Source organism: Parasteatoda tepidariorum, chromosome 6 (assembly GCF_043381705.1).
Source record: "Parasteatoda tepidariorum isolate YZ-2023 chromosome 6, CAS_Ptep_4.0, whole genome shotgun sequence".
Lineage (NCBI taxonomy): Eukaryota > Metazoa > Arthropoda > Arachnida > Araneae > Theridiidae > Parasteatoda > Parasteatoda tepidariorum.
The window spans coordinates 88,502,738-88,528,535 of record NC_092209.1 but is presented as its reverse complement, the minus strand read 5'-3'; the positions used below and the strand labels follow the sequence as shown (position 1 = coordinate 88,528,535).

The following is a 25,798-nucleotide window of genomic DNA, read 5'->3' as shown; positions in this document are numbered from 1 at the left end:
ATATATATATATATATATATATATATATATATATATATGAGAATTTTCAGTTTTATGTGCATATATAGAGGGAAAAAGATGTAAAAAACAGTATACATAAAACATATTTAATCACCTTTTTATTTTAAAATGTTTAATTGCTTGACAAAAATCATTGCATGTCTTTCTGAAGTATTAAAACACTACAGACTGAATTGTAGTATTTTTACATAACAAGTCACTTCCCTGCCCCAGCTTGAGTTCCAGTTCCACCTCCGATTCCACCATTCACTCCAAAACCAAATCCTACAGTACCTCCTGTATTACCTCCCATTCCTGTATTACCTCCACTTCCTGCTCTATTCGAGGTCGGCCCTGCATCACGATTATATCCATTAACATCCCTATTGTTTACTTGGGGAAGTCCATGTGCCATCATCAACATAGCCGACAGAATAAATACCTGAAAATGAAGCAAATACACAACGTTCATTTGTGATAGAATCAATCTAAATAAATAATGCATTAAATGTGAAACAAATGACGTACTAAAAACAACTTTATTTGATACTAAAACCAACTTTCAGTTACTTTCTATGCTCATTCTATAACATCCTTCAATAATTCTAATGAAACGCAGCTATTGATATACAGTCCGTGGCCAAATTATTCGACGCACTATAAGATTCTATGTAAAATCTTAATCATAAGGTGACATTATACAGCTTTATTGTTTTTACCCGACTGATTCCGGTTTTCACTTGTTTATGTTTGTGTATCCAATGATTAACATTGTAATGCAATACGTTAAAAATAAATACAAATAGGAAGTATATGAAATATCTCCTGAATAAATACCCATTACATGTATGTTTACATATAAAAGTATAGCATATGAACTCGTGCAAAGCATGTCATTATTAAAGCACTAGTGTGCGTCCAATAGTTTGCTCTAATTATTATAATATACTAATATAATACCTGATATAATAAATATTCTATATTTATAAAGTATATCTTCGAATTTATCCAGTCGTCGAATTTATGTTATATATCGTCTAATTTAACCCTTGATACACGAATGTAAACAAGTGCAAATCGGTTTCAGTCGCGTAAAAACAATAAAGCTGTATGGTATCATCTGATAATTAAGATTTTGCAAAGAATCTTATAGTGCGTCCAATAATTTGCCAGAGACTGTATATAGAAAATGGTTAACTACGATATTTCTCAAACATTCTTGAAGATAGTTACTGTTTTAAAATAATCGTGCACTGTTGGTAACTGTAATGTAATACTTCGCCGAATTTGGTTCTTAAAAACTAAAAAGAAATACTAATACCGAATCGAACGTTCATTTACACTATAAAGGATCCCGCAGTGGACTGATCGTTAAGATACGGTTCCCAGCAGATCACCGAAGTCAAGCATCACAGGCTGCGGTCACGTGTTGCAAAGATAGTCACATGATACATGAACGATTTTTCCTCGAGTCAGCCTTATTCCCATCCTTTTACTAAGTAAGTGGANTAAAGTGCTCGACTTCGCGCGCAGGTCGTCGGGCTACCGAAGCGGGGGTGCCATACTCTGTGCAGAGGATCAAAATTGTGATGGCATGCCTTCGGATCATCCTCAGGGATGTTTCCCAGACCGTCGCCAATAGCCTATTGTGCAGCTCCAGTGCGATGTAAATGAACAACAACAACAACACTATAAAGGTTGTAGTTAAATCTAAACACCAATTATTGAGAAAGTTTACACCTAGCTCAGATGCTTTTATTCCAGTCATGAATTATTTTCACCAATTTTGGCGAACTTTTGAAACTGTGCTTAGGGTAATGTGCTTAGAATGGAGCAGATTGTCACAGATCTTGTCTTAAGGTTAGAGGGCCTACAGGTAAGGCGCATAACAAACCGCTTAAGGTTTACCTTAAAAGGTTTTTGCTGAGTGAAATAAAATCTAGAGATAGCAACCAGATCTCGAACATAATGGCTGGAGAAGCTAACTTTAAATATGCTTTAGCTAGAGCGGATGATAATTTTGACTTTTAGAGACGTACTTCTTCTGAATAAACACACCATTTTCCAAAGGATTAGGACACCTTACCCTCAAAATTTGGACGTTAGTGTAGTCAAGAAAGCCGTAGGAAACATACTTACCGTTATTTTCATGGTTATTGAAATGCAAAAAGTATGAAATCACTTAAAACAACTTGATGGATTGTGTAGATCCTGATAAGGTTCACCAAAAGCTTACGTCATTTTATACAAAAATTCTGTATTTACTTCGTGCTACCGAATTCAATCACTTCCTTATTGATTTCTCCGAAAAGCAATAAATAAATATTCCTCATAACAAGGTTGATTATAAGTTGTCATGTCTATCATTGTTCTTCAAGCTATATTCAATTTTGAAATCCCAGATGGGAAGAATTTCGCATGAGATTAAAAAAAAAATGCAAACATATTTACGCACGATATGTAATTCCGTTTCGTTCGTTGCGAAACTATTTTTTAATCGAAATATTCGTGCAAACTTAGTGGGATATCAGAAGTTTTCATGTTGAAAACTATTTGCTCAAACTATTTGAAATTGAAAAAAGTGCTACTGAACAATGGGAATAAAATATATTAAAAATTATTATTTTTATTTTGTAGAAAAGAAAAAGAAATTTACTTTAGGATCTTTTTTTTTTAAATGTCCCAAAAATAATTACTGTTCATTTTTATGATTTTATTGTAATTAGGTCCTCGACTTCATTTAAATTTTTTTATAAGTTTTGTGTGTAGGAACGTTTCATTTTCTTTAACTTAGCTCTCTTGTCGCGCCGTTGTTGTTGTAGTTTATTTACGTCGCACTAGAGCTGCAAAATGGGCAAGGGGATGGCACCCCCGCTTCGGTAGCCCGACGACCTGCAAGCGAAGTCGAGCACTTTACGGTAGAACAGTTGAACGAAAGCTGATACCGCACACCCTCGATCCCTACGCAGTCTGATCCAAGTCGTCACCCACCCGCACACTGACAGCAGCCAGTGTTGCTTGACTTCGGTGATCTGCTTTGAACCGTGTCTTAACGATCGGTCCACTGCAGGACAGAGGTAGGATGAAGTACGCTGAAATTAAGTTAAAATTAGGTGGTCCAAACATCTTGATTGTAGAATTAGGACCATATTTTCCAGATTGTGGAAAAACAGAAAATTGCAAAAACTGTTTTTATCAGTACATAAAAGAGATATTGACTTCTTTCTAGTTCCTTTTTTTTTTTTCTTTGCCTAATTGAATGAAACTAACCGCAAATCGATAAGCGAAATAGTCAAATAGCGAAATAGTCAATATAGGCAATTAAAAATTCTAGATTGTTTATTCTTGCTTCGTTAATTGCTTTCAAGAAAAAAGAGTCATTATCTTCTAAAAGTAGGCTCATCCCCCTGTTCGCTGACGTTTACCAACCCCCGAAAATCGCAATACAATTTTATACGATTTGCTTAGCAAACAAGCTACTAAGTTAGCAACAACAAGTGTTAGCAGGCCCTAATGAAGTGCTGTCCTGCCAACGCACATATCTCAAAGTTTTATAGTTTCTCTTTTCTGCTAGAATTGTTTTTCTGACCAGATGCTTTATTTTTCATTTTGCATATTTTTTTAACTATTAAATTTTTTACTCGTATACTGTAATTAGACAGCTAAATATTCTGACCATCTAATTCATTGGTTTGACTCTTTTTTTCCCCTTTGGCTTGAGAACAATTACAAGGGTATACACAAAGGAAGAAATTCTAATAGAATTACCAACCTTCCCAGACAGCAAAAGAAGGTTCATTTTAACTTAGCAAAAACCTGTTAATGTAAACCTATAAAAGGTTTTTACGCCATGATTGTAAAATTACCGAATTTTTCCACTTTTGCTACCAAACAACATGGTAATAAAACAATATTTTATTGTTAAATTGACCAAAAATCATCATCGGTAAAAATTATCGTATTTTTTGGTGTTCTCATAGAGACAGAAACACAATAGATTTTAATAGAATCTGGTAGCTTTGACTACACTCTATTTCTCAGTCCAGATATGATCAACCCATCTCATCATTTTCTAATTTTTAATTAAATTTTTTGTTAAAAACAGTTTTATTGTTGAATTTCAAGAATAAATTTTGTGTCAATAGTTACAACTAAGATCGCAAGAACTTTCCAAAGAGTTTAAAAATATTGCTAAGTCGAAGAAACCTCAAAGTATTTCTAATTACAAAAAACTTTTCTAAGATTTTATTTAAAGATTAACAGTTTCAGGTTTTTTCTAAGTACAAACAACTTCGGAGTTTTTCAAAGTTTAAAGCACTTGAAAAAATATTTAAAGGTCAAGTAGTAGTAAAGGTATTTCTAAGTCTGACACGTCTTCTAATTTTTCTACGTACAAGCTACTTCAAAACATTTCTAAATACAAACAACGTCACAATGTTTCTTACTACAAACAACGTCCTAAATGTTCTTAGAAACGTTTGTTCGTCAACGTCTGTTCTTTGAAATATTTTGAAGTTGCTGGTACTTAGAAAACTTTGAAGTTGTTTTAACTTAGAAAATGTTTGAAATTCTTTGTAGTTATAAAAGTTCTGAACTTGTTAATCTTTTGAAAAATCTTAGAAAGTTTTTCGTAATTAGAAATATTTTGAAGTTTTTTGGACTTAGAAATATTTTCGAAAAGAATGGACTGAGAAAAATTCAGAAGGTGTTTGCACTTATAAATATCTTAGAGTTGTTTGTACTTAGAAAAAAGAGAAAATACATTAACTTTCTTTTTACTTAGAATTCGATAAGGTCGAAGTTAATAACTTATGTTATTGTTGTTAGATATTGCTAGCTGTAATTTCTATCCATGGAGATCAAGCAATGTCTCACAATGGAGAAATGGAGACAGAAATATACAGCCCATGCACGAAATTATCATAAATTAGTTAAGAAGATTATAAGTAAACATAAACAAGGAAAAGGATTAGTGAAGAAAGAGTAAGATAAAGACGGGTAGATTTCGATCAAAGTTTTAGCAGTCCAATATCATTTGGCTATTTCACCAAGTTTCTGAGACTTATTCCTGGTCACATAAGAAGTTGTTCAGCATTCTTTTTACAGATATTTGACTGAAGTATACCTATTCTATTCAAACGTTCTGCCAAGCAGTGGTGGTCTGTCTAGAATTTGCCACAGCTACAATACGGGGTTTATCGTAACATATTTTCCCGTTATCTTGGATATAGGTCCAGGATTTACCCACTGAATTCACTTCTTGGTCGTTTTTAACACGGTAAATGCCACGCTAATTTTACATGGCTTGCCAGTCTGGCCAAAATGATTTTCTCAGTATGGATTGCATTAATTTCTTCAAACCATTTTAATAACGATAATAATATAAAAAAAATAAAAAGCATTAAAAATTTACTCGAACTATGTGTTTCTAATAATCTTGGCTTCACTGGTCACCGGTGACCCCCATGGCGATACGAACAATTCAGTGCCGGCCACCGGTGACCCCCATGGCATTTAACGTGTTAAAGGTATCTATTATTTTCTCCTAAACATACATATATGTGATTCTGGAGGAATGGGTTTGTTGTCTTGTTGTTGATTCTCTAATTTTAGNTAAATGAACAACTATGTAAAGAATGGATTCCGAAATGACACAGTTAATATAAAACAGCAATACGTTTATTCTATCGTTAAGAACTTTTATAAAAATTCATTATCTAAATAGACACCACCTCGTTACTTCAAAAAGAAAAGTAGGTGAAAAAAATTAAAAAATTTATAAAGTCAAAGAAAATTAAAATGTAAATAAAAAGTATAAATAAATTATATAGTATATAGTTGAAATTCTCCTAATTTCATAACATATTTTTAATGTAGTTATTCTAAATATTTATGATTCTTTTAAAAATTATATTCTCTTAAATTTAAATATCTACAAATTATATCATCGTAAATTTAAATATCTATAAGCAATTGTAAAATTTCTAATGTCATTATGAGCCTAAATTATTTTTTTGTTTCAGTAATTAGCGTTTAAGGTTGATGTTTCCTAATGATTAAGTATGAACAAATTAATGGCATATTTTAAAATCAGGTACTCTAAATTTAACTCAACTTATTGTTATAAAAGAATATGTAGATTAAAAAGTCTCGATATATGCTCTCATTTTTCTTAATAATTAAAGTTAAAACTGAACTTTTTAAAATAAAGTATTTATAGTGTCATTTTCACCAACTCGTAAAGTATTTTTATAAGTTTAAAATGGTATTTTTTTTTTAATATAATGGCCAAGAAGGTTTTTTTGAACTATGTTTATGAACGGAAATAATGTGTTAATAACGCAAAGTTTGAAAGCTAATAACCAGAAAAAGTCTAACTTATTTTTACAAAGAGAAAGATGCAAAGTTATCATAGTATCTTCGCTTGCGATCTCCGAGATCTGTGGACAGAGTGACGTCATGAGGAGGGAAATCGTAGCTTCAGCTCTAAGAGCGGAGTGAACTAGCTCTTCTATTCTCTTTAGCCCTGGTTTGCACTTAGAAATATTTTGAAGTTGTTTGTGCTTAGAAAAATGAGAAAATACATTAACTTTCTTTTTACTTAGAAATCGATAAGGTCGAAGTTAATAACTTATGTTGTTGTTGTTAGATATTGCTAGTTGTAATTTCTATCCATGGAGATCAAGCAATGTCTCCAAGAAATGGAGACAGAAATATACAGCCCATGCACAAAATTATCATAAACTAATTAAGAAGAATATAAGTGAATATGAACAAGAAAAGGATTAGCGAAGAAAACGGAAGATAAAGACGGGTAGATTTCGGTCAAAGTTCTAGCAGTCCAATATCATTGGGCTATATCACCAAGTTCCTCGTCACAAAAGAAGTTGTTCAGCACTCCCTATACAGATTTGACAAATATTTGACCGAAGTATACCTATTCTATTCAGATGTTCTTCCAAGCAGTCGTGGTCTGTCTAGAGTTTGCCCAAGCTACAATATGAGGTTTTTGGTAACGTATTTTCCCGTTATCTTGGATATAGGTCCAGGATTTACCCACTGAATTTACTTCTTGGACGTTTTTAGCACGTTAAATGCCACGCTAATTTTACATGGCTTGCCCGTCTGGCCAAAGTGATTTTCTCAGTATGTATTGTATTAATTTCTTCAAACCAGTTTAGTAACGATAATAATATAAAAAAAAATTAAACGCATTAAAAATTTACTCGAACTGTGTGTTTCTAATAATCTTGGCTTCACTGGTCACCGGTGACCCCAGTGGCGATACGAACAACTCAATGCCGGTCACTGGTAACCCCCAGGGCATTCAACGTGTTAAAGGTACCTATTATTTTCTCCTAAACATATCTTTCATGCATGTGATTCTGGAGGAATGGGTTTGTTGTCTTGTTGTTGATTAGTTCTCTCTACCTTTTAGCTGGAATCAATTCCCGCATCCAATAAGTCATTTGGATAAATGACTTCCTGAGCAAGAGAAAAATAAGAGTGCGATACAATAGCCGTTTGTCTAGATACACGAATGTCTTTGCTGGTGTTCTGCAGGGTTCTGTCCTGAGTCCTCTACTCTTCCTGCTACATATAAATGACATTCACCCCAACCTTGACAATGAAGCCAAAGTGGTCTGTTACGCTGATGATATCGTGATTTGGTACACGAGCAGAGACATCAACAACTCAGAAAGGCCTCTTCAGAAGTCCCTCAATTTTATCATCAAATGGACGCAAAATCTAAAGCTAAAGATTAATGCTGAAAAAGCACCGTTTGAGTCTTCTCAACAGATAGAAAGCACAGGAGTGCAATAGATCCAAAACTATATATTGAAGGATAATGTTTCATGAAAACATCCAACCCTAAGTATCTGGGAATAACTCTAGATGCCGAATTGAGATTCACTGAGCATGTGAAGACAGTTTCCGAAAGAGCTCAAAAATCATCAGAAGTCTTTGCGGCGCTGACTGGGCAGCTTCTCCCACAACCTTAAAGACCACATATACCTCACTCATTAGACCAATTATGGAGTATGCCTCACCGATCTGGGTGCATGCCTCTGATACCGCCCTAAACAAGTCGGAAAGCGTACAAGCGAGAGTTGCAAGGATAATAACCGGCGCAGTGTCTTCCACCAACAATGGCAAGATAATCAGAGGTTGCGATCTGGAAAATCTTCAAAAGAGAAGGAAAATAACTATGATAAGGTTCACCAACAAAGCACGAAGTCGCGTACCTAAACATATTTCCCGAATCACCTTCGAAGAATGGAATGCCAAGATATAACTGAAAAGATCTTCACCCATGCAATACAATAGAGATATCAGAGCAATCGTAGGCTTTGAGCACAACAAATATGTTATTCTACAAGAACCAATCTTCCACAAAAGGCTTCCACTGAACACAACTATCCACACTGACCTCTTGGAGCCATGCAATAAAAACGAAAACAATGACATCATTAAAGAAAAAGGACTCAGGACAATTGAACTGTTACCAAAAGAGAACTTTGAACATGCATATACATATGGTTCCTTTGATAAAACTATCACAAATGAAGGCTCCGGAGTGTTTTTTAACTACTTTAAGTAATTCCCCTCAACAAGGTAAATTTGGAGCAGGTGCCTTAGCCTCTAACTTCACCTGTGAGCTACGGGCAATTTTGGAGGCCCTTAATATGTATAAAACCCTTCCCACCTCTGAGCAAGCAAAGGGCCTTGTTATCTTCTGCGACTCGAAGGCCACCCTCCAAGCAATTTTAAAAGAGGACTCTTCTATCACCCAAGAAATCACTTCAAATCTTCATGATCTTCAGGATTTAAGCAGAACCTGTACTTTTCAGCGGACACCAGCACTCGTTGACATTGCAGGCAATGAAAATGCAGATAAATTAGCCAAGGAAGTCAGAATTCTCAACATTAATGACTGTAACGTCTCAATTCAAGATGCAAATGCAATTGCTATATCTAAACTAAGTGAAAAATCAATTCCAACGAAACACATGATTTGTAATATAAATGCAGATAGAGCTACAACAAAAACTACAGCCAGGCTGAGAACCGATCACCACAGAGGCATGAAGATCGACAGAGAGGGCAGGAAAGTATATAGGAATTGTGAAAACTACCCAGATACACAGCAGGCACCATGCCACATCTTTAAGTGTCCAGTAATGAGTGCTAATCTGAGAGAAATAGGAGTCTTGCAGTCATTGATTGACCTTTATGACGATAACATCAACCAAATCGCAGAAGCAATAATCAAGACTCATGGAAGCATTTGATTCGGCTATGTCATAGATAGATGGAGGGGAAGACCACGAGAACCTCCCACGGTTAGCCTGATCACAAAAGGGACTCTAACCCATGATCCGTCTACCACTAAGAATATTTCAAGTCAGCATTGTGGTTGGTGCAAGCCGGATGCGGATTCATATGAGGTTGGTGCAAGTCGATTGCGGATTCGGTCGCGTATTGTCCTGCTATCGGTGGGATTCGAACCCGGGTGACCACATTGGAAGGTGAACGCTCTATTATCTGAGACATCACGGCTTCATTTAAGCTTTTAATTTATTTTTAGAATGGTCTGATTTTGTCTGTAAAGATTTATGATGACAGCGAGAGACGCGATGGCTCAGGGGGTAGAGCATTTGCCTCAGACTGAGGCGAACCAGGTTCGAATCCCAGTCGATACAAATTCCGCATCCGGTGGAATTTGTATCGGAATTTGTCGGAATATCGGAATTTGTATCACGCCAGCACTGTGGTCGGTGTAAGCCGACAGTGCTGGCGTGAAATATCCTCAGCGGTAAGGGGATCATAGGTTAGAGTCCCCTTGCCGTTAGGCTAACCGTGGGAGGTTCTGGTGGTCTTCCTCTCCATGTAACTCAAATGTGGGCTAGCTCCATCAAAAAGTCCTCCATGAAGGCAAATTTCTCCCAATACTTTATCCAGGATTTCCTATGTTTTCTAGATTGGTTTCAAAATTAAAAGGCTGCGGAGTCGATCATTAGTAGTCGTAAACCCATCAAATTGGGTCGGCTGTTCAACGACAGTTATAAAAATAAAAAAATAAAATATGACGACAGCCAATATGGTTGCTTTGAAATCACCCAAAATGTCTGCCTTTGAGAAACAGTTGTTTTTTAACATGAGATTTTATAAAGCTAATGATAAAGTAAGGATTTCAGCATCAAAATTTGACCTGTAACACCCACACGTGCATACTGTAAGAAGAGTTTACGCCGGCTACAGCATTATCTTTTACCTCAAAGCCGTCTGAGTACAATCTCAGCCATTCGGATTCAGGATATTGTTCATATGACATGCACTACACGTGTTTGTGTCAGACATGTCTTTCCAACCCAATTATTAATATCTGTAGTCCCTGACCAAATTATTAGACGCACTATAAGATTCTATGTAAAATCTTAATTATCAGGTGATACTATACAGCTTTATTGTTTTTACGCGGTTTGAATTTTTTGCGTTCGTGTATCAATTGGTTAACGTTGTAAAGCAATACGAAAATGCAATTTAAAATAAATTCTACTAGGAAGTATATAAAAAATCTCCCGAATAAAAACCCTTTACATGTATGTTCAAATATACAAGTATTGCATATAAATTCGTGCAAAACATGTATTTACTTAAAAATTACATTTCGTCCAATAATTTGGTCTAATTATTATATAATATGCTAATATAATACCTCATATATTAAATATTCTATGTTTATATAATATATCGTCTGATTTATCCAATCGTCGAATTTATATTAAATAAATAAATTTATATAAATAAATTCTACTAGGAAGTATATAAAAAATCACCCGAATAAAAACCCTTTACAAGTATTGCATATAAATTCGTGCAAAACATTTCATTACTTAAAAACTACATTTCGTCTAATAATTTGGTCTAATTATTATAATATACCAATATAATACCTCATATATTAAATATTCTATGTTTATATAATATATCGTCTGATTTATCCAATCGTCGAATTTATATTATGTATCGTCTAATGTAACCAATGGATACACGAACGTAAAGAAGTGCAAACCGGTTTCAGCCTCGTAAAAACAATAAAGCTATATAGTATCACCTATTAATTAAGATTTTACGTAGAATCTTATAGTGCATCGAGTTATTTGGCCAGAGACAATAGTGGGTTCTCAATATCCATATATTCAACTACTAACCAGCAGCTAGTTGCAGTCTATTGGTTTGTTAGCATTTTTTAGCGTATTTTTTTTTTTTTTACAAATTTGTATAAGAGAGATTTTAGTTTTTAAAAGTCTTGTTTTGCATTCATTTTTCCCTTGTGCTCTTTTCATTTATATCTATTTCCTGTTTCTTAATTTCTGTGGCTATATAACTTATTTGTTTGAGGTTATATGAAATAACTAGTAATATAACTTATATAACGTGTTTTTTACATGTTATGGACCTCATAATGTATTGAATTCAATTCAATCAACTCTATATACACTCAAAAATAATAGAGAAAAAAACTTTTCTTTTTATATGCTTCATTTTTTTCACGTGTGAGGGGTAGTGGTTAATGTACACAGTTTTTATAAATTGGCAAAAGCCGTGTACTAATCATCAATTTTAACATGTTCAGCCTTTTTTAAATAAATTTCTAACCTTTATTTTTGTTTGAGATGGTTCATAAGCTTTTTTGAACGTTTATTTTATTTCAAATGGTGCATAATCTTATATAGGCGTTTATTTTATTTCAAATGGGGCATAACCTTAATTGAACGTGCGCTTTTTAAAATGCAATTTTAACTAAAAAAAAGTGTTTGTCAACATTAGCCTTATGACTATGACTTGTGGGAATAAAAATGTGTTGTAATTTAATTTATTTAATAGAGTGTAGTAGTTTGAAATTTAATTAAGTATTTATTTAGTAGAATAATATTAGTTAAATGGAATTCGGCTTTTATATTTCTTTTAAATTTTGAAAATCAATGTTAAATATTAATTGAGAGATAGGTCATTTACTGAATTTAGTATTAATACGTGTTACAACTACTATAAAAAATAAAACACTACATATAATCAAGATTTTAAATTAAAACAAAAAATAACGTGCATTAAAATATTAGCTTTGCCCAAAGTTTGCATTTTATAAAAATAAGTGTAATTTAATAAATAAAAATTTAAAAACTAAAAATTTAATAAATTAGTTATTTTGCAGAATCCATTTAATTTCGTAAAATAAAATTATATTTATCAATTTGCTAGTAATTAACNTTATTTGTTATTTGTTTGTTTATATCAATTATTTAATTAACTTGTAAATGAAAATTTGTCATATGTACATTTATAAGAAACAGAATATCTCAGTTTTTTTTAAAAAGTAATGCTTTAAAATAGTCTAAAGTTGAAGTTAGGTAGCATTAAGAAGCGAATTAAGGATTTACCTTTCTACTTCAAAACCTTTTTTAAAATTAGCATAAAAGTGCGCTTTCATACAACTGAATGCGAAATTGTAAAACAGTTTTGTTATTCTGTTAAAACAAATTTTTAGACGAATTTCGAGTAATAATTAACAGAGTCATTCCAGATCTTGTATAACTATTATACGTTCATTATTTTAAATTATGTAATTTTCGCTGACGATAATTAATATATTAAAATTGTAAAAAAATGGTGAGTAAAAATGATAATAACATTGTTCTTTTCACACAATATTTGCATAAAATCAAAATCAAAACTAAAATAATTTTAAATAATTTCACGCAATCAGACTTTTGAAACATTTTAATTTCTCCAATACTATCTACAAATTAAAAGTATTCAAATTGACAAAAGTAGTTGCATTTATTCATTTTCTTCCAAATCCACCTCCACCTCCACCATTGGCACCCGCATTTGCTCCAAGTCCAAATCCCAGATTTGCTCCCATATTTGCATTTGCACCTGCTCCTCCTCCTGCTCCTGCTGCTCCTCCGGCTCCGGCTCCGCCATTTGCTCCTATTCCACCACCAAATCCCATATTCATTCCAGCTCCAACATTCCCAGCCATTTGACCCAATGCATCTAATCCAGGTATTCCAGCAGGCATTCCAGCAGGCATTCCGCCGGGCATTCCAGGGAATTGAGGAGCTCCATGCACTGTTATCACAAAAACAGTAGAAAGGAGAAGTACCTGAAAAATAATATGTCACTACAATATAGGCTTCGTCAATAAATGTCCTTAAACACCGCTGCTCTTAATATTTATATATTTAGAATCCCTGTCAAAAGGGAATTAATGAAGTTTAAAATTTATATTATATATAATAGTTATAATATTATATTATATATAACATTTATATAATAGCTATTTGATATGAAGGCGAAAGTAAAAAAACTTTAAGAACGCAAACCAATCCCAAATTAGTTCAGTTCACGCAAAATAGTGATTAAAGTTATCTAAACTTAATTCATTTCCCGGTGACACTGACAGGATAACGTAATGAGACGTGTATGCATTTTAAATAACTAAACTGGCTTCTGATAATTTTAATTCATCCCTTTGCTGTTTCTAGCCTTAATAACGAATGGCAAACACTGACTTTTCTGACTTTAATCTTGATTTGTACATAGTTTTAGATGATTCCTAAAAATTAGTTAAAGGAACTGACGTGAAATATCCTCAGTGGTAGACGGATCATGGGTTAGAGTCCCCTTGCCGTCAGGCTAACCGTGGGAGGTTCTAGTGGTCTTTCTCTCCATGTAACGCAAATGCGGGTTAATTCCGTCAAAAAGTCCTCCACGAAGGCAAATTCCTCCCAATACTTGATCCACGAGTTCCTTCTCTTCTGAATTGGGTTCAAAATTACAAGACTACTGAGTTGAATATTAGGAGACGTAAACCCATAAAATTTGGTCAGCTGTTCAACGACGGTTATAAATAAATATAAATGCACTGTGTCTTTATTATATTAATAGATATTTTGAGATATTGTAGCTCAAATCAAAATTCGTAACGAAAAGATATGATTTTTGCAGTTTCATATTTTCTGTTTTACTCCTTTAAATAAAAATAAATTTATAAATTCGAAGAATAAACGAGTTATTATTGCGTATATTTAGAAATATGGTACTTGCTTTTGACCGTTTTTCTTTCCTTTTTTATCCCTTTAATTTTTTATTTATTTTCTTTTGGGGGGGGGGGCTTTCTTTCTTAAATTGTGTGAAATGACGAAAACAAAACTTATTGAATAAACAATTTACAAGAAATAAGAATAATTGAAAATGTCTAAAAATTGCTACAAATGTACGCCTTTCTTTCCGCATTTAAAGAAACTAATGAAAGAATAATAAATATTTCTTCTACAGCGAAACTAAAGAAAAAATTCGTTATATCTCATTTGATTTGTTAAGAGCATGTCAGTATAAAACGAGCCATTTTTAGCGTTTCAATCGAATCCAATGCTTTTGCAACGTCATATTTCTTATCCAAGACCAAATGTTTTCCTTATTTATCAAATCTGTCTCCAAGTCTAGGATTCCAATAACACTGAATAATTCTATAATATATATCGTAAAATATAACGTGAATTAAATTTCTGCCTGACATGTTTAACTTTTTAAAAGCATTTATATTGTTTTGAAAGCATATTTGCATAATTTGATAACGAAGTAAAACGGAACTATATATAGTCATAGATATAGGTGCAAAACAAATACATCTGGCCTCTTATCAAGTTTTACTGTCAGTAACGAATTAGAAATGTTTTTGAAGTGTTGACAAATCCAGTGGGAAAAAAGCATAAAACTAAATGATTTTAAAAAATTTTAATAAAAAAAAGCAACTTTTTTATGTGTTTGCACGAAAAAGTAAAGTATAAAATCTATTAAATATAATTCTCTTACGTGGCTCCCAAATTTTGGCTGTATTTCTTTTCCGCCGGTGGCAACGTTTGCTTTGTTTTGAAAACACCAAAGCATTCTGCCTTTTAATGATGTGTTTCTGATCTAATATATATAATTCTCTTACGTGGCTCCCAAATTTTGGCTGAAGTACTTTGTACAACTAAATAAGATTCTTTTCACAACAGTTAAATATTTACTTTATTNTCGTGAGAGAACACCGAGAGTCAAACTTTAATAAATAAACCAATATTCTTAATGAATTAAATAAAATTAGGAAAAGTTTACAACATTTTTGAGGAATATTATCAATAAAAAAAGAGTTTATTAAACTACAAAGTTTCTAGAAGCCAGCACGTTATCGAACGGAAGTTTTTATTTTATTTTATAACAGTCGTTGAACAATCTACCCAATTTTTGTGCTTAGGACTAATTGCTCAGTAGCCTTGTAATTTTGAACCCTATCCAGAAGACAATGGGAACTCCTGGATCAAGCATTGGGAGAAATTCACCTTCGTATAAGACTTTTTGATGGAACTAACCCGCATTTGCGTTACATAGAGAGGAAAACCGCGAAAAACTCCTATGGTTAGCCCGACTGTAAGGTGCACTTAAACTATTAACACTCAACATACTGCAGTAGTGGCAATAGCACTGGTGGCATGGGGACTCTAACCCATGATCTGTCTACCACTGAGGATATTTTATGTCAGCACTGTGGTCGGTGTGAGCCGGGTGCGGAATTCATATCGACCAGCCATCGCTGGGATTTAAAACCAGTTCACCTCATTAGGAGGTGAACCCTCTATCCCCTGAGCCAACACGGCTCGTCGAATGGAAGTTAGCGATAAACCTTGCATGCTTTTAAATTGTCGACTCAAAAAATAAAAGAAATATCCCGTTTTGTGATAATATGCGCATTAATGTTTTATATAACACAAGAAAGCTCCACCCCCTGTTCGTTGCGCTCACCAACCCTTGAAGCTGCTTTCTCAGCTCTCCGGATCACTTCTAATCTTTTCGGATCACTTCGCAATCCGAATCCAAAATTGCGCTGCTGGCGCTTTGAATACGAATGAGTTTTAATCTAACTTGAAATTTCAGTTTTCAATTCTACGCGAAGATGAAATTTTATCGACTTAGTGACAATGCACAGTGTTTTATATAATATTGATAGATATTGAGATATTACACCTCAAATCAAAATTCGTAACGAAAAGAAATGATTTTTGCAGTTTCATATTTTCCGTTTTACTCCTTCAAAAAAATAAATAAATTCGAATAAACGAGTTGTAATCGCGCATATTTAGAAATATGGTACTTGCTATTGACCTTTTTTTTCCATCTCTTTAATTTTTTTTTAATTTTTTTTTTTTGCTTTCTTTCTTAAATTGTGTAAAATGACGAAAACAAAACTTATTGTATAACCAATTTACAAGAAATAGGAATAATTGAAAATGCCTAAAAGTTGTAACAAATGTAAGCATTTCATTCCGCATTTAAAGAAACTAATGAAAGAATGATAAATATTTCTTCTACAGCGAAACTAAAGAAAAAAATTCGTTATCTCTCATTTGATTTGTTAAGGGCATGTCAGCATAAAACGTGCCATTTTTAGTGTTTCAATCAAATTCAATGCTTTTTCAACGTCATATAGTTGTTTCTTTTCCAAGACCGAATGTTCTACTTATTTATCGAAAATATGTAGCCAAGTCTAGGATTCCAATAGCACTAAATAATTCCATGATATATATCGTGAAATATAACGCGAATTAAATTTCTGCCTGACGTGTTTAACTTTTTAAAAGCATTTATATTGTTTTGAAAACATATACTTGCATAATTTGATAATGAAGTAAAATGGAACTATATATAGTCATGGATATAGATACAAAACAAATACATCTGGCCTCTTATCAAATTTTACTGTCAGTAACGAATTAGAAATGTTTTTGAAGTGTTTACAAATCTAGTGGAGAAAAAGTAAAAAACTAAATAATTTTAAAAAATTTTAATAAAAAAAAACAGCTTTTTTATGTATTTGCACGAAAAGGTAAAGTATAAAATATTGAATACTAACTTATAAGAATGAAGTTCATATAGTCTCAGTAAATTTTCTAAGTATTAAGTTCATTTGAAATAAAATTTATCTTAAAATGTTGATAGAATTTTCGATAATATTTTTAAAGAAAGAAGGTGAAAAGTGTTTAATTTGTGACATTATAGGTATTCGTATTCGTTAAGATAAACTTTTTTATGTAATATTGTCTGGAAAATTATTACACTTAATATTTTATTTCTTAATTTTTCTTACAAAACCATAGAAAAAATGCTGATCTTTTTTTTAAAATTATTAATATTTTATTAATTTATTTTTTTATTAAATTTCTCGTAGCCTATTTTAATATTGCTCAAGATTTGGTTCACGCTTTTTCTAAAATTCAATGGCTTTATGATAAACGATTTTATGTAGCTTAAACACATAGTTTTCTGTAAAGGCTACCCATAATGCATATTTTTAGCGAGCTTTCTTTAAATAATGTTAATTGTGAATTAAATAATGAGAAAATTAATTATGGTAAGGATAATAGGGATATTTGTTAGATAAAATATAGTTTGGAAATTAATTATGTGAGAGGTAACTGAGGAATTACTTATAAAGGGGAAAATTAGGATTTTAATTATAAAAAGNAAATTCGTGCAACGCATTTTAAGATAAACTTTTATATGAAATAATGTCTGGAAAATTATTACACTTAATATATTATTTCTTAATTTTTATGACAAAACCATAGAAAAGTTGCTGACCTTTTTTTAAATGTTTTAAAATTATTAATATTTTATTAATTTATTTTTTATTAAATTTCTCGTAGCCTATTTTAATATTGCTCAAGATTTGGTTCACGCTTTTTCTAAAATTCAATTGCTTTATGATTAAACAGTTTTATGTAGCTTAAACACATAGTTTTCTATAAAGGCTACCCATAATGCATATTTTTAGTGAGTTTTCCTTAAATAATGTTAATTGTGAATTAAATAATGAGAAAATTAATTATAGTAAGAATAATACGGATATTTGTTAGATAAAATATAGTTTGGAAATTAATTATGTGAGAGGTAATTGGGAAAATAATTATAAAAAGGAAAATAAGGATTTTTATTATAAAAAGTACATTAATTAATGAGAGATATTAGGATCAGTTATATAAGGGATAAAAAAGAAATTTATTATGTAAATGATAATGGAGAAATTAGTTAGAAGAAGATAATTTACCAATTTACTTCTGGAATAAAAAAAAAGCCTTTTGTGCTCTTTTTTTAATATTAGCTTGAAAGATAAAATAATTATTTAATTGTTTTTAACTATTTTTCTTCCTAACAATTGATTAACAATTGATTGATATGATGAAGTCAATTAATGAGATATTGATTAACATCAATACATTTGAAGTAACTGATAGACAACATAATGATAAGTCACGTTTTCAAATTATTCATTAGTACCTTTTTCAAAATTGTTTGTGATTAAAACAAGAACTCTACGATTTCCATGCAGTTTATAAGATCTTTCTGAGTATTATGCTGATATTTAGTAAAAAATTTAAAAACTTCTGAATTACCTATCAGAAAACATCATTCGTTATCATTTAAAAAAATATATAATAGTACGTAAAACACTAGTAAACAATATGCGCCATGATTAAAATAGCACAACTCGTCGCTTTGAAACTAAACCGTTGTAACTCAAAAAAGTCGAAAAATGAGATTTTTGGGTCATTTTTTGTAAAAAAAGTCACCCTTTTAGAAAAACAACCTGTTATCTTTATAGTTCCATAAAGTTAATTTAGAGAGCAGATAAATCGTCATCGAAAGTTTGAGATCGCTCTCCTGAAAAGCTTGCTTTTTTGAGTTACCACGGTTTAGTTTCAAAGCAACGAACTGTATTGTCAAAAGGAGAATTTTTTCTTTGATCACCTTTCCAAATATTCCAAAAATAAACCCTTCCAAAATATTTTTATTCTTTTTGTATATATACGGTAAAAATATCAGTAACTGATAATTAGGTTATTAGTAATACATATATTTAATTATTTTCTTATGAACTTGACATATTAGTCGTAAAATTTTAAGTACAACTGTGGTCCCTTAAAATAATTTTGTTAACAAACGAAAAATGTTTTTCTGCTTCTATAATAGAATAGTCAAGAAAACTCATAATATGTTATTGCATACATGAAGATCGTGCAGCTTTCACCAAAAGAAGTTCTTATAAAGCGCTCTCTAGTATACTTTGTAAACGTGACTTATTATTATATGGCACAAAGCACTTGACATTGAATACTTTTGAGTGAGCTGCCATTTTGAATCATAGCTCAAGTTTATGAATTATAGTTTAAATAGATATAGGCGATAGAGCGTTCGCCTTCCAATGACGTTAACCGGGTTCGAATAACGGCGATGGCTGGTCGATACGAATTCTGCATCCGGCTTGCACCGACCACAGTGCTGATGTTAAATATCCTCAGTAGTATACGAATCATGGGTTAGAGTCCTTTACCATCAAGCTAACTGTGGGAGATTTGCGTGGTTTTCCTCTCCATGTAACGCAAATGCAGGTGAATTCCATCAAAAAAGTCCTCCCACTACTTGATCTAAGGAGTTCCCTTGTCTTCTGGATTGAGTTGGAAATTACAAGGCTACGGAGTTGAACATTAGTAGTTGTAAACCAAAAAAAATTGGTTCGGCTGTTCAACAACGGTTATAAAATAGTTAAAAAGAATGGAATAAAGAAATAAATTAATTTTATTTATAACATATCGATCAAGAGTATAATTTAAAAACTTTTCAAAAACTAAATAACATAGTTTAGTTTAAAATTTTTTTAACATAAAATTTATAATTATTGCAGCTAATAATTGTTAAGCTATGTAGATAAACCAATTTTTAATTTAGCTAGATGATTTAATGAATACCATCATAACGAAGTAAACAATTAATCACAAGATTTAAAGATATAAAAATTAAACAGAATTTTTTTAAGTTAAATAAAAAGTGCTGATACTTACTACAAATTTCATTTTTGATATTCACTGCAATGTAGAGGTTTTTCAAATATGTAATTTAATTAAAATCCGAGTTATTTATACCATGCATCTTCTTTAAACATTTCCTTATCACCATATTTCAAAACGCATTAAAAAACAATTTTCATAGGTTTATTATTTAACCATTGTAATCCCATTGATTCAATTTTCAAGCAATATCATCACGCAAGTTCGACATTCTTTTGTTGTTAAGAATTCTATTACAATGCCTGTTTGCACGAAACACATAAAACACACCTTATTTGACAATTTTATTGGAAACGTATACTTCTGCTTTCATAAAACAATTATTTTCCTTAAAATCTCAAACGATAAATAAAATTTTTGATCGAAAGAATTTCAAGGACGTATTGAAAATTCTAAGTCGTCTTAACCCTTTGATGCAGATGGGGCACCTGTGTCCCTTTGAAACATTTTTTTCCGACACTCAAATTTCTATCATAAATACATTTTGATAATTTTTAATTATGAAAAACCGTCTAATAGATGCTATCAAAAATATAGATTACGAGAATTATATATATTTGTTCTAAAATATTAAATCAAAAACAATTGCTCAATTATTTTTTTCATATATATTCAAAAAGGTATCAATGGTAGGTTGGTACTTTACGTCGCACTATAGCAGCACATTGGGCTATTTGCGATGATCCGGGAAAAATCCCCGAGGATGATCCGAAGATAGGACAATGCAATTTTGATCTTCTGCAGAGGGGATGGCTCCCCTGCTCCGGTAGCCCGGCGACCTGCACGCGAAGTAGAGAACTTTACGGTAAAACAGTTTAACGAGGTGCCGTGCACCCTCGGTTCCTATTCAGGCTGATCAAAGTGACCACACACCCGCTTACTGACCGCAGCCAGAGATGCTTGACTTCGGTGTTCTACTGGGAACCAAATTTAGGTCAAAATAAAAATATAATTTTTTGAAATTTCTTCTAAATTTTAAATATCTCGATTCATGAGTGAGGAAGGTGATTTGAAAAGTATGAAAATCTGTTTGATTGCCTAATAGAACTCGGAAATGTTCCATTTTTATTTTGCTGGTAATCGTAGAATTTTCAATTTCAGTCCCGACTTCTAAAGTAGTAACTCAATAGATTTAAAAAAAAGAAGAATTTTTTTTTTTTCGAATAACATGTTTGTGTACCAGAGGAATAGGAAAGGATTTGAAATGCGATTGTTGGATACACCGCCAAACTTCATCAAGCAATCAAACTGGTTTTTACGTGTACCACATTACTTTCCTTAAGTGAACCCTATTATTTATACTTTTCTTTTCTTCTTTTTTGGGCAATGATTATAAAAATATTTATCAAGGAGAATGATTAGTAAACAATCAGTTAAATTAAATGTACAATTAAAAGCGCAATTAAAGTACAAATATAACTAGTACAAATAAATTAAACTGCAAATAATAATAGGAAGAAATATTTTTTTTAATTGAAATTCTTGTTCAATCATTAGGGATTTTTGATAATTAATTTATATTTGGTTCCAGAATATTACACTTCGATAAGACATTAAGCCAAATGCTTAGATTGTTTTTATATCCTATATCTTTTTTTTTTTTCATTTTATATCGGTCGTTGAACAGCCGACCCAATCTTGTGTTCAGCTCCGCAGCCTTGTAATTTTGAACCAATCCAGAAGACAAGGAAACTCCTGAATCAGTACCTCCAGAGGTATTGTTTGGTTAAGCGAACATGGAGGACTTTGCGACTCGGTAGACACGGCCACCTGAAATTCCCTATCTAAGCATTGATCAGTGTGACTTAGAAGAGTCTCAGGTAACAGAGCCTCGTTCCTTTACAATGACAGCTTAACCACTTATTTAATGGGAAAATGTAAAGATCTTCATCAGGACACATTGCTTTACGATAAATGCTATATTTCTGAATAAAGAATAACTATCCTAAGATAAAAATTACTTTTCATAATGCGTCTATATCGCTAAAAATGAGCAGTTGAAAATGAGTCTGAGATAAAAGAAAGCAGAAAACAAACTTACAGACGTGGAGCAAAAGTAAAAAAATGTCTTTATAATAGATATACATTAATTAATTTAACATTAAACAAATATATGTATACATGTTTTATGAGAATAACAGTCATTCCGATACCTGTGTAATGCACCTCATGCATTCTTTGCAAGGTTATTTGTATAAATATGCTATTGTGAATGACCGAAATTGGTGGTTGTTGACGTCCACCCATCTGAGACTGTTGACAGTCACATAGTCGCTTTGGTAAATGTTCGAAATATATACTTAGTCTAAATAAGTGCAACTGGCCGGTGTACATTTCCCAGTATATCCTGCACTGATGTTTTTTTAAGGTTCATCAGTGCCACTGCCAGGTATACATTTGCCTGGTACAACCTACATCAATGATTTTTTAAGGTCAAGTGCCACTGCCCAGTATGCATTCAATAACTACTCCGAACACTGATGTTTCTCCTAATCTAACCTCAGCTGATATTAAATTTTCGAATAAATATAATAATATCAACGAATAAATTAATATCAAATCGGATATAGCAAATAATCCAGACATTCACCAAAGCGACTATGTGATTGTTGACATTCACTGGTGAAAGTCGACATTCTCTTGATTTCGGTCATTCACGGTAAGATATATATTGTAATTATATGTATTGTAGTGTATGTAACTTTTGCACTTGTTTAAATCTCGATATGACGAGTGCAATATATTACAATAAGTCATAGGACATACAATAGGACAAGTTCCAAGTCACTCAGATATTCAATTATTCAATTTTTATTACAGTTTATAAAAAGCGAATATAAAATATTTTATTCTTTTCTGATCGATCACTGTAACGGCTAACTTTTTATTTTAATACTAATGTAAACTCACTAAATCAAAAACAAAAATCCATTTATAACTTTTTATTCTTTATTTCTTACCACAAATATACTTCAGTTACATGGTTATGCTAACCCTAACAGTCTTTTTGGTGATTCTCGGTCACCAAATTATTATCAAATCTAATATTGATTATGGGGGATTGACTTTATTTTTGGCTATGTTATCTTTCGATAATTCGCCAACCTTATTAAATCTCTTTCCATGCTTCTAACTGTCAGTTGGGAACAATTCAATCACTTTCAATTTCCAATTTTTAGCGACTGCGAGAGGGGCTTTTGGGTCTCCCAGTCCTAACCGTTAAATATCAATCTTAACAGAAATTCTCGATATGAAGAGAACGATTTTTCTTGATCCCTGTAAGGGATTTTTCTTTATTTTTACATTTTGAATGTGGTCATTTTAAAGTTAATATTTACTTAATAAATCAATTTTTCTTAAATGATTTTATTTATTTCTCTAACACAAATATTTTAACATGATATCCAAGTTGAAGTATATCTCACACAACCAAAAAGTATGCTCAATAGTGCAATGATGCTGCAACTAAAAATTGGAATGATGATCACCGCCGCCACGCAACTCTCTACAACATGTCTGCTTTTGGCGGATTGTCGTTACTGGCGATCGAAATGGGTAACAGGTTGCGTAGACTAGAACTCTTTACCTATGGCAACACTTCGCATGCTTTCACCATTAGCGTGTGGGGAGCCATAGGAGAAGGAAGTACGTTAGTTTCTGTCTTGATTTTCAAATAGATTAAAAACTTTTAAGTTAGGAAACTATAAGGAACTGAAAACTACATTATACATAGTTCTAAAAAGAAAGCGTCATGGAAATTTTAAAAAAAATATTTTTTACAATTAAATGCAAAAAATATTAAGAAAAAGAAAAATATCGTAGTACATTCCTATACAACTGAAAACAGGGAAAGGTGTCAAAGGCATGGAAACGGTCTTCTCGCCAGATGGCGTATTCGATATCAATTTTATTACAATTTACACTTTTTTTTTGATAGTTTACATTTTAATATTAAAAGCATGTCAGTTTACGGATTGATCATTTATATGGTAACCATAGTTATGAATGATCCGAATAAATAAAGGCAAATCTTTGAATATACCAATCAGTTTGCAAAGGAGTAAAAAGTTAATGCAATTATAATTTAAAATAAAATTGTCAGCAATCAATTTTTTCTTCTTCTTCTAAAATGTAAAATAATTAACAAGTCGCGATGGCTCAGTGGGAAAGGCCCATTGAGAAGAACTGGTGCTTACTTATCGATGTAAGCTGGAAGCCCACCCAGCCTCAGATTGATGGGTACCAACTTGTCGGGAAGGTAAAGACGGCCAGTGCGCAATGCTAACCTTACTGCCACCATCATGGTGTTTGCCTCGAAATTGTTATACCTTAACCTCCATCCCTTTATTAGCCCACAACAGGCTATAACAATAATACTTTACTTTTTAATAATTATTAAAATAAGTCAATATTAAGTTTCGAAATCTGGCCTTGAAATACCGAGAAAATTCTTAAATTAAAGCAATTCTTTAAAGTTATTAGTAAGCCGTGATGGCTCAGGGGATGGAGCGTTCGCCTTCCAATGAGGTGGCCAGGTTCGAATCCCAACGATGGCTGGTCGATACGAATTCTGCATCCGGCTTGCACCGACCACAGTACTGACGTGAAATATCCTCAGTGGTTGACGGATCATGGATTAGGGTCCCTTTGCTGTCAGACTAACCGTGGGAGGTTCTTGTGGTCTTCCTTTTCATGTTACGCAAATGCTAGTTAATTTCATCAAAAAGTCCTCCATGAAGGCAAAATTTCTCTCAATACTTGATCCAGGAGTTCTCTTGTCTTCTGAATAGGGTTCAAAATGACAAGGCCACGGAACATTAGTAATCGTGAACCCGAAAATTGGGTCGGTTGTTCGACGACGGTTATAAAAATAAAATAAAAATTATGTATATACATATATTTTTTAAACGAAAACAAAAGTAAACGTGGATTTCAGTTTAAAAGAATTTTTTGAAAAAAACATCCTCGTCTTTATTTTTAACACTTTCTTTTACAAAAAAAAAATATGTGAATCATAAAATAAACAAGTGACCTACATCGAAAGCGTGATTAATGAATCATTAACAAACAAAAGTGATCACGCGAACTCGAATATCAAACACGATACATATTTTTTTTTCCTTTCCTACATTATGAAATCCTTGAAACAGTTGTACCTTTGAAAATAGTTTATACTTTATACAAAAAAATAATAATAATGTTGTATTGTAAGTAATAAAACATGATGTATTTATACTACACGCATAAAAAAAGTCATTCAATGAATAGTTCAATTAAGCCATATTTCTAACTCATAATTTATTTTTGTAACATTTTGCATGCGTGATATTTACTAGTTATTGATTTTCACAGCGGAACTTCATTATGCTGAAAATTTACGGAAATTTCAATAACAACATATTAATCCTGTACAACTCATCAAGGTTATTCCATAACTAACAATAGACATTGACTACAAATTAAAAACATGTTTATTTTTTATTATTATAAATTTTTTTTTTGACAAACAAATCAATAGATCTTAGAGCAGATGCCCACTTTCCATACCCTTGATGGCTCTGAATATTAAAAGTCAATTTCTAATTTAGTGGTATATTTGAAATAAACTTTCCACTTTCACTTTCTAAATTTTTCGTAAAGCTTTGTAGCACTAATAAAAAAATGAATGCATTTTTTACTATAACAAAAATTGCACAAAAGTTAAAAATCGCAACTGGCTGTTGACACCACTAATTATTAACTGTCTGCAAAAAATAGCCAATAGAAAAATACGTAATCGTAAATTTTCATGGCTAGCTTTGTTTTTAAATAAAAAAAAATTCAAATTTTCGTTTGTTGCAAGA

At 32.1% G+C, this 25,798-nt stretch overlaps 2 protein-coding genes across 2 annotated transcripts; both read right to left on the bottom strand.

The window, feature by feature from the left end:
• Positions 1-102: 102 nt before the first annotated feature.
• Positions 103-2,252, bottom strand: LOC107453223 (ATP-dependent RNA helicase glh-2-like). The gene is made up of 2 exons (XM_016069956.3): positions 2,140-2,252; positions 103-442 (listed from the first exon to the last, which is right to left on the bottom strand). The coding sequence occupies exons 1-2, from the start codon at positions 2,149-2,151 to the stop codon at positions 218-220; spliced, it is 237 nt and encodes a 78-aa protein (XP_015925442.1). The 5' UTR covers positions 2,152-2,252; the 3' UTR covers positions 103-217.
• A 10,516-nt stretch (positions 2,253-12,768) lies between these two features.
• On the bottom strand, positions 12,769-20,178 carry LOC107453222 (uncharacterized). The gene is made up of 2 exons (XM_016069954.3): positions 19,950-20,178; positions 12,769-13,174 (listed from the first exon to the last, which is right to left on the bottom strand). Exons 1-2 carry the CDS (start codon positions 19,959-19,961, stop codon positions 12,851-12,853), a joined length of 336 nt encoding a protein of 111 aa, XP_015925440.1. The 5' UTR covers positions 19,962-20,178; the 3' UTR covers positions 12,769-12,850.
• Positions 20,179-25,798: the final 5,620 nt, after the last annotated feature.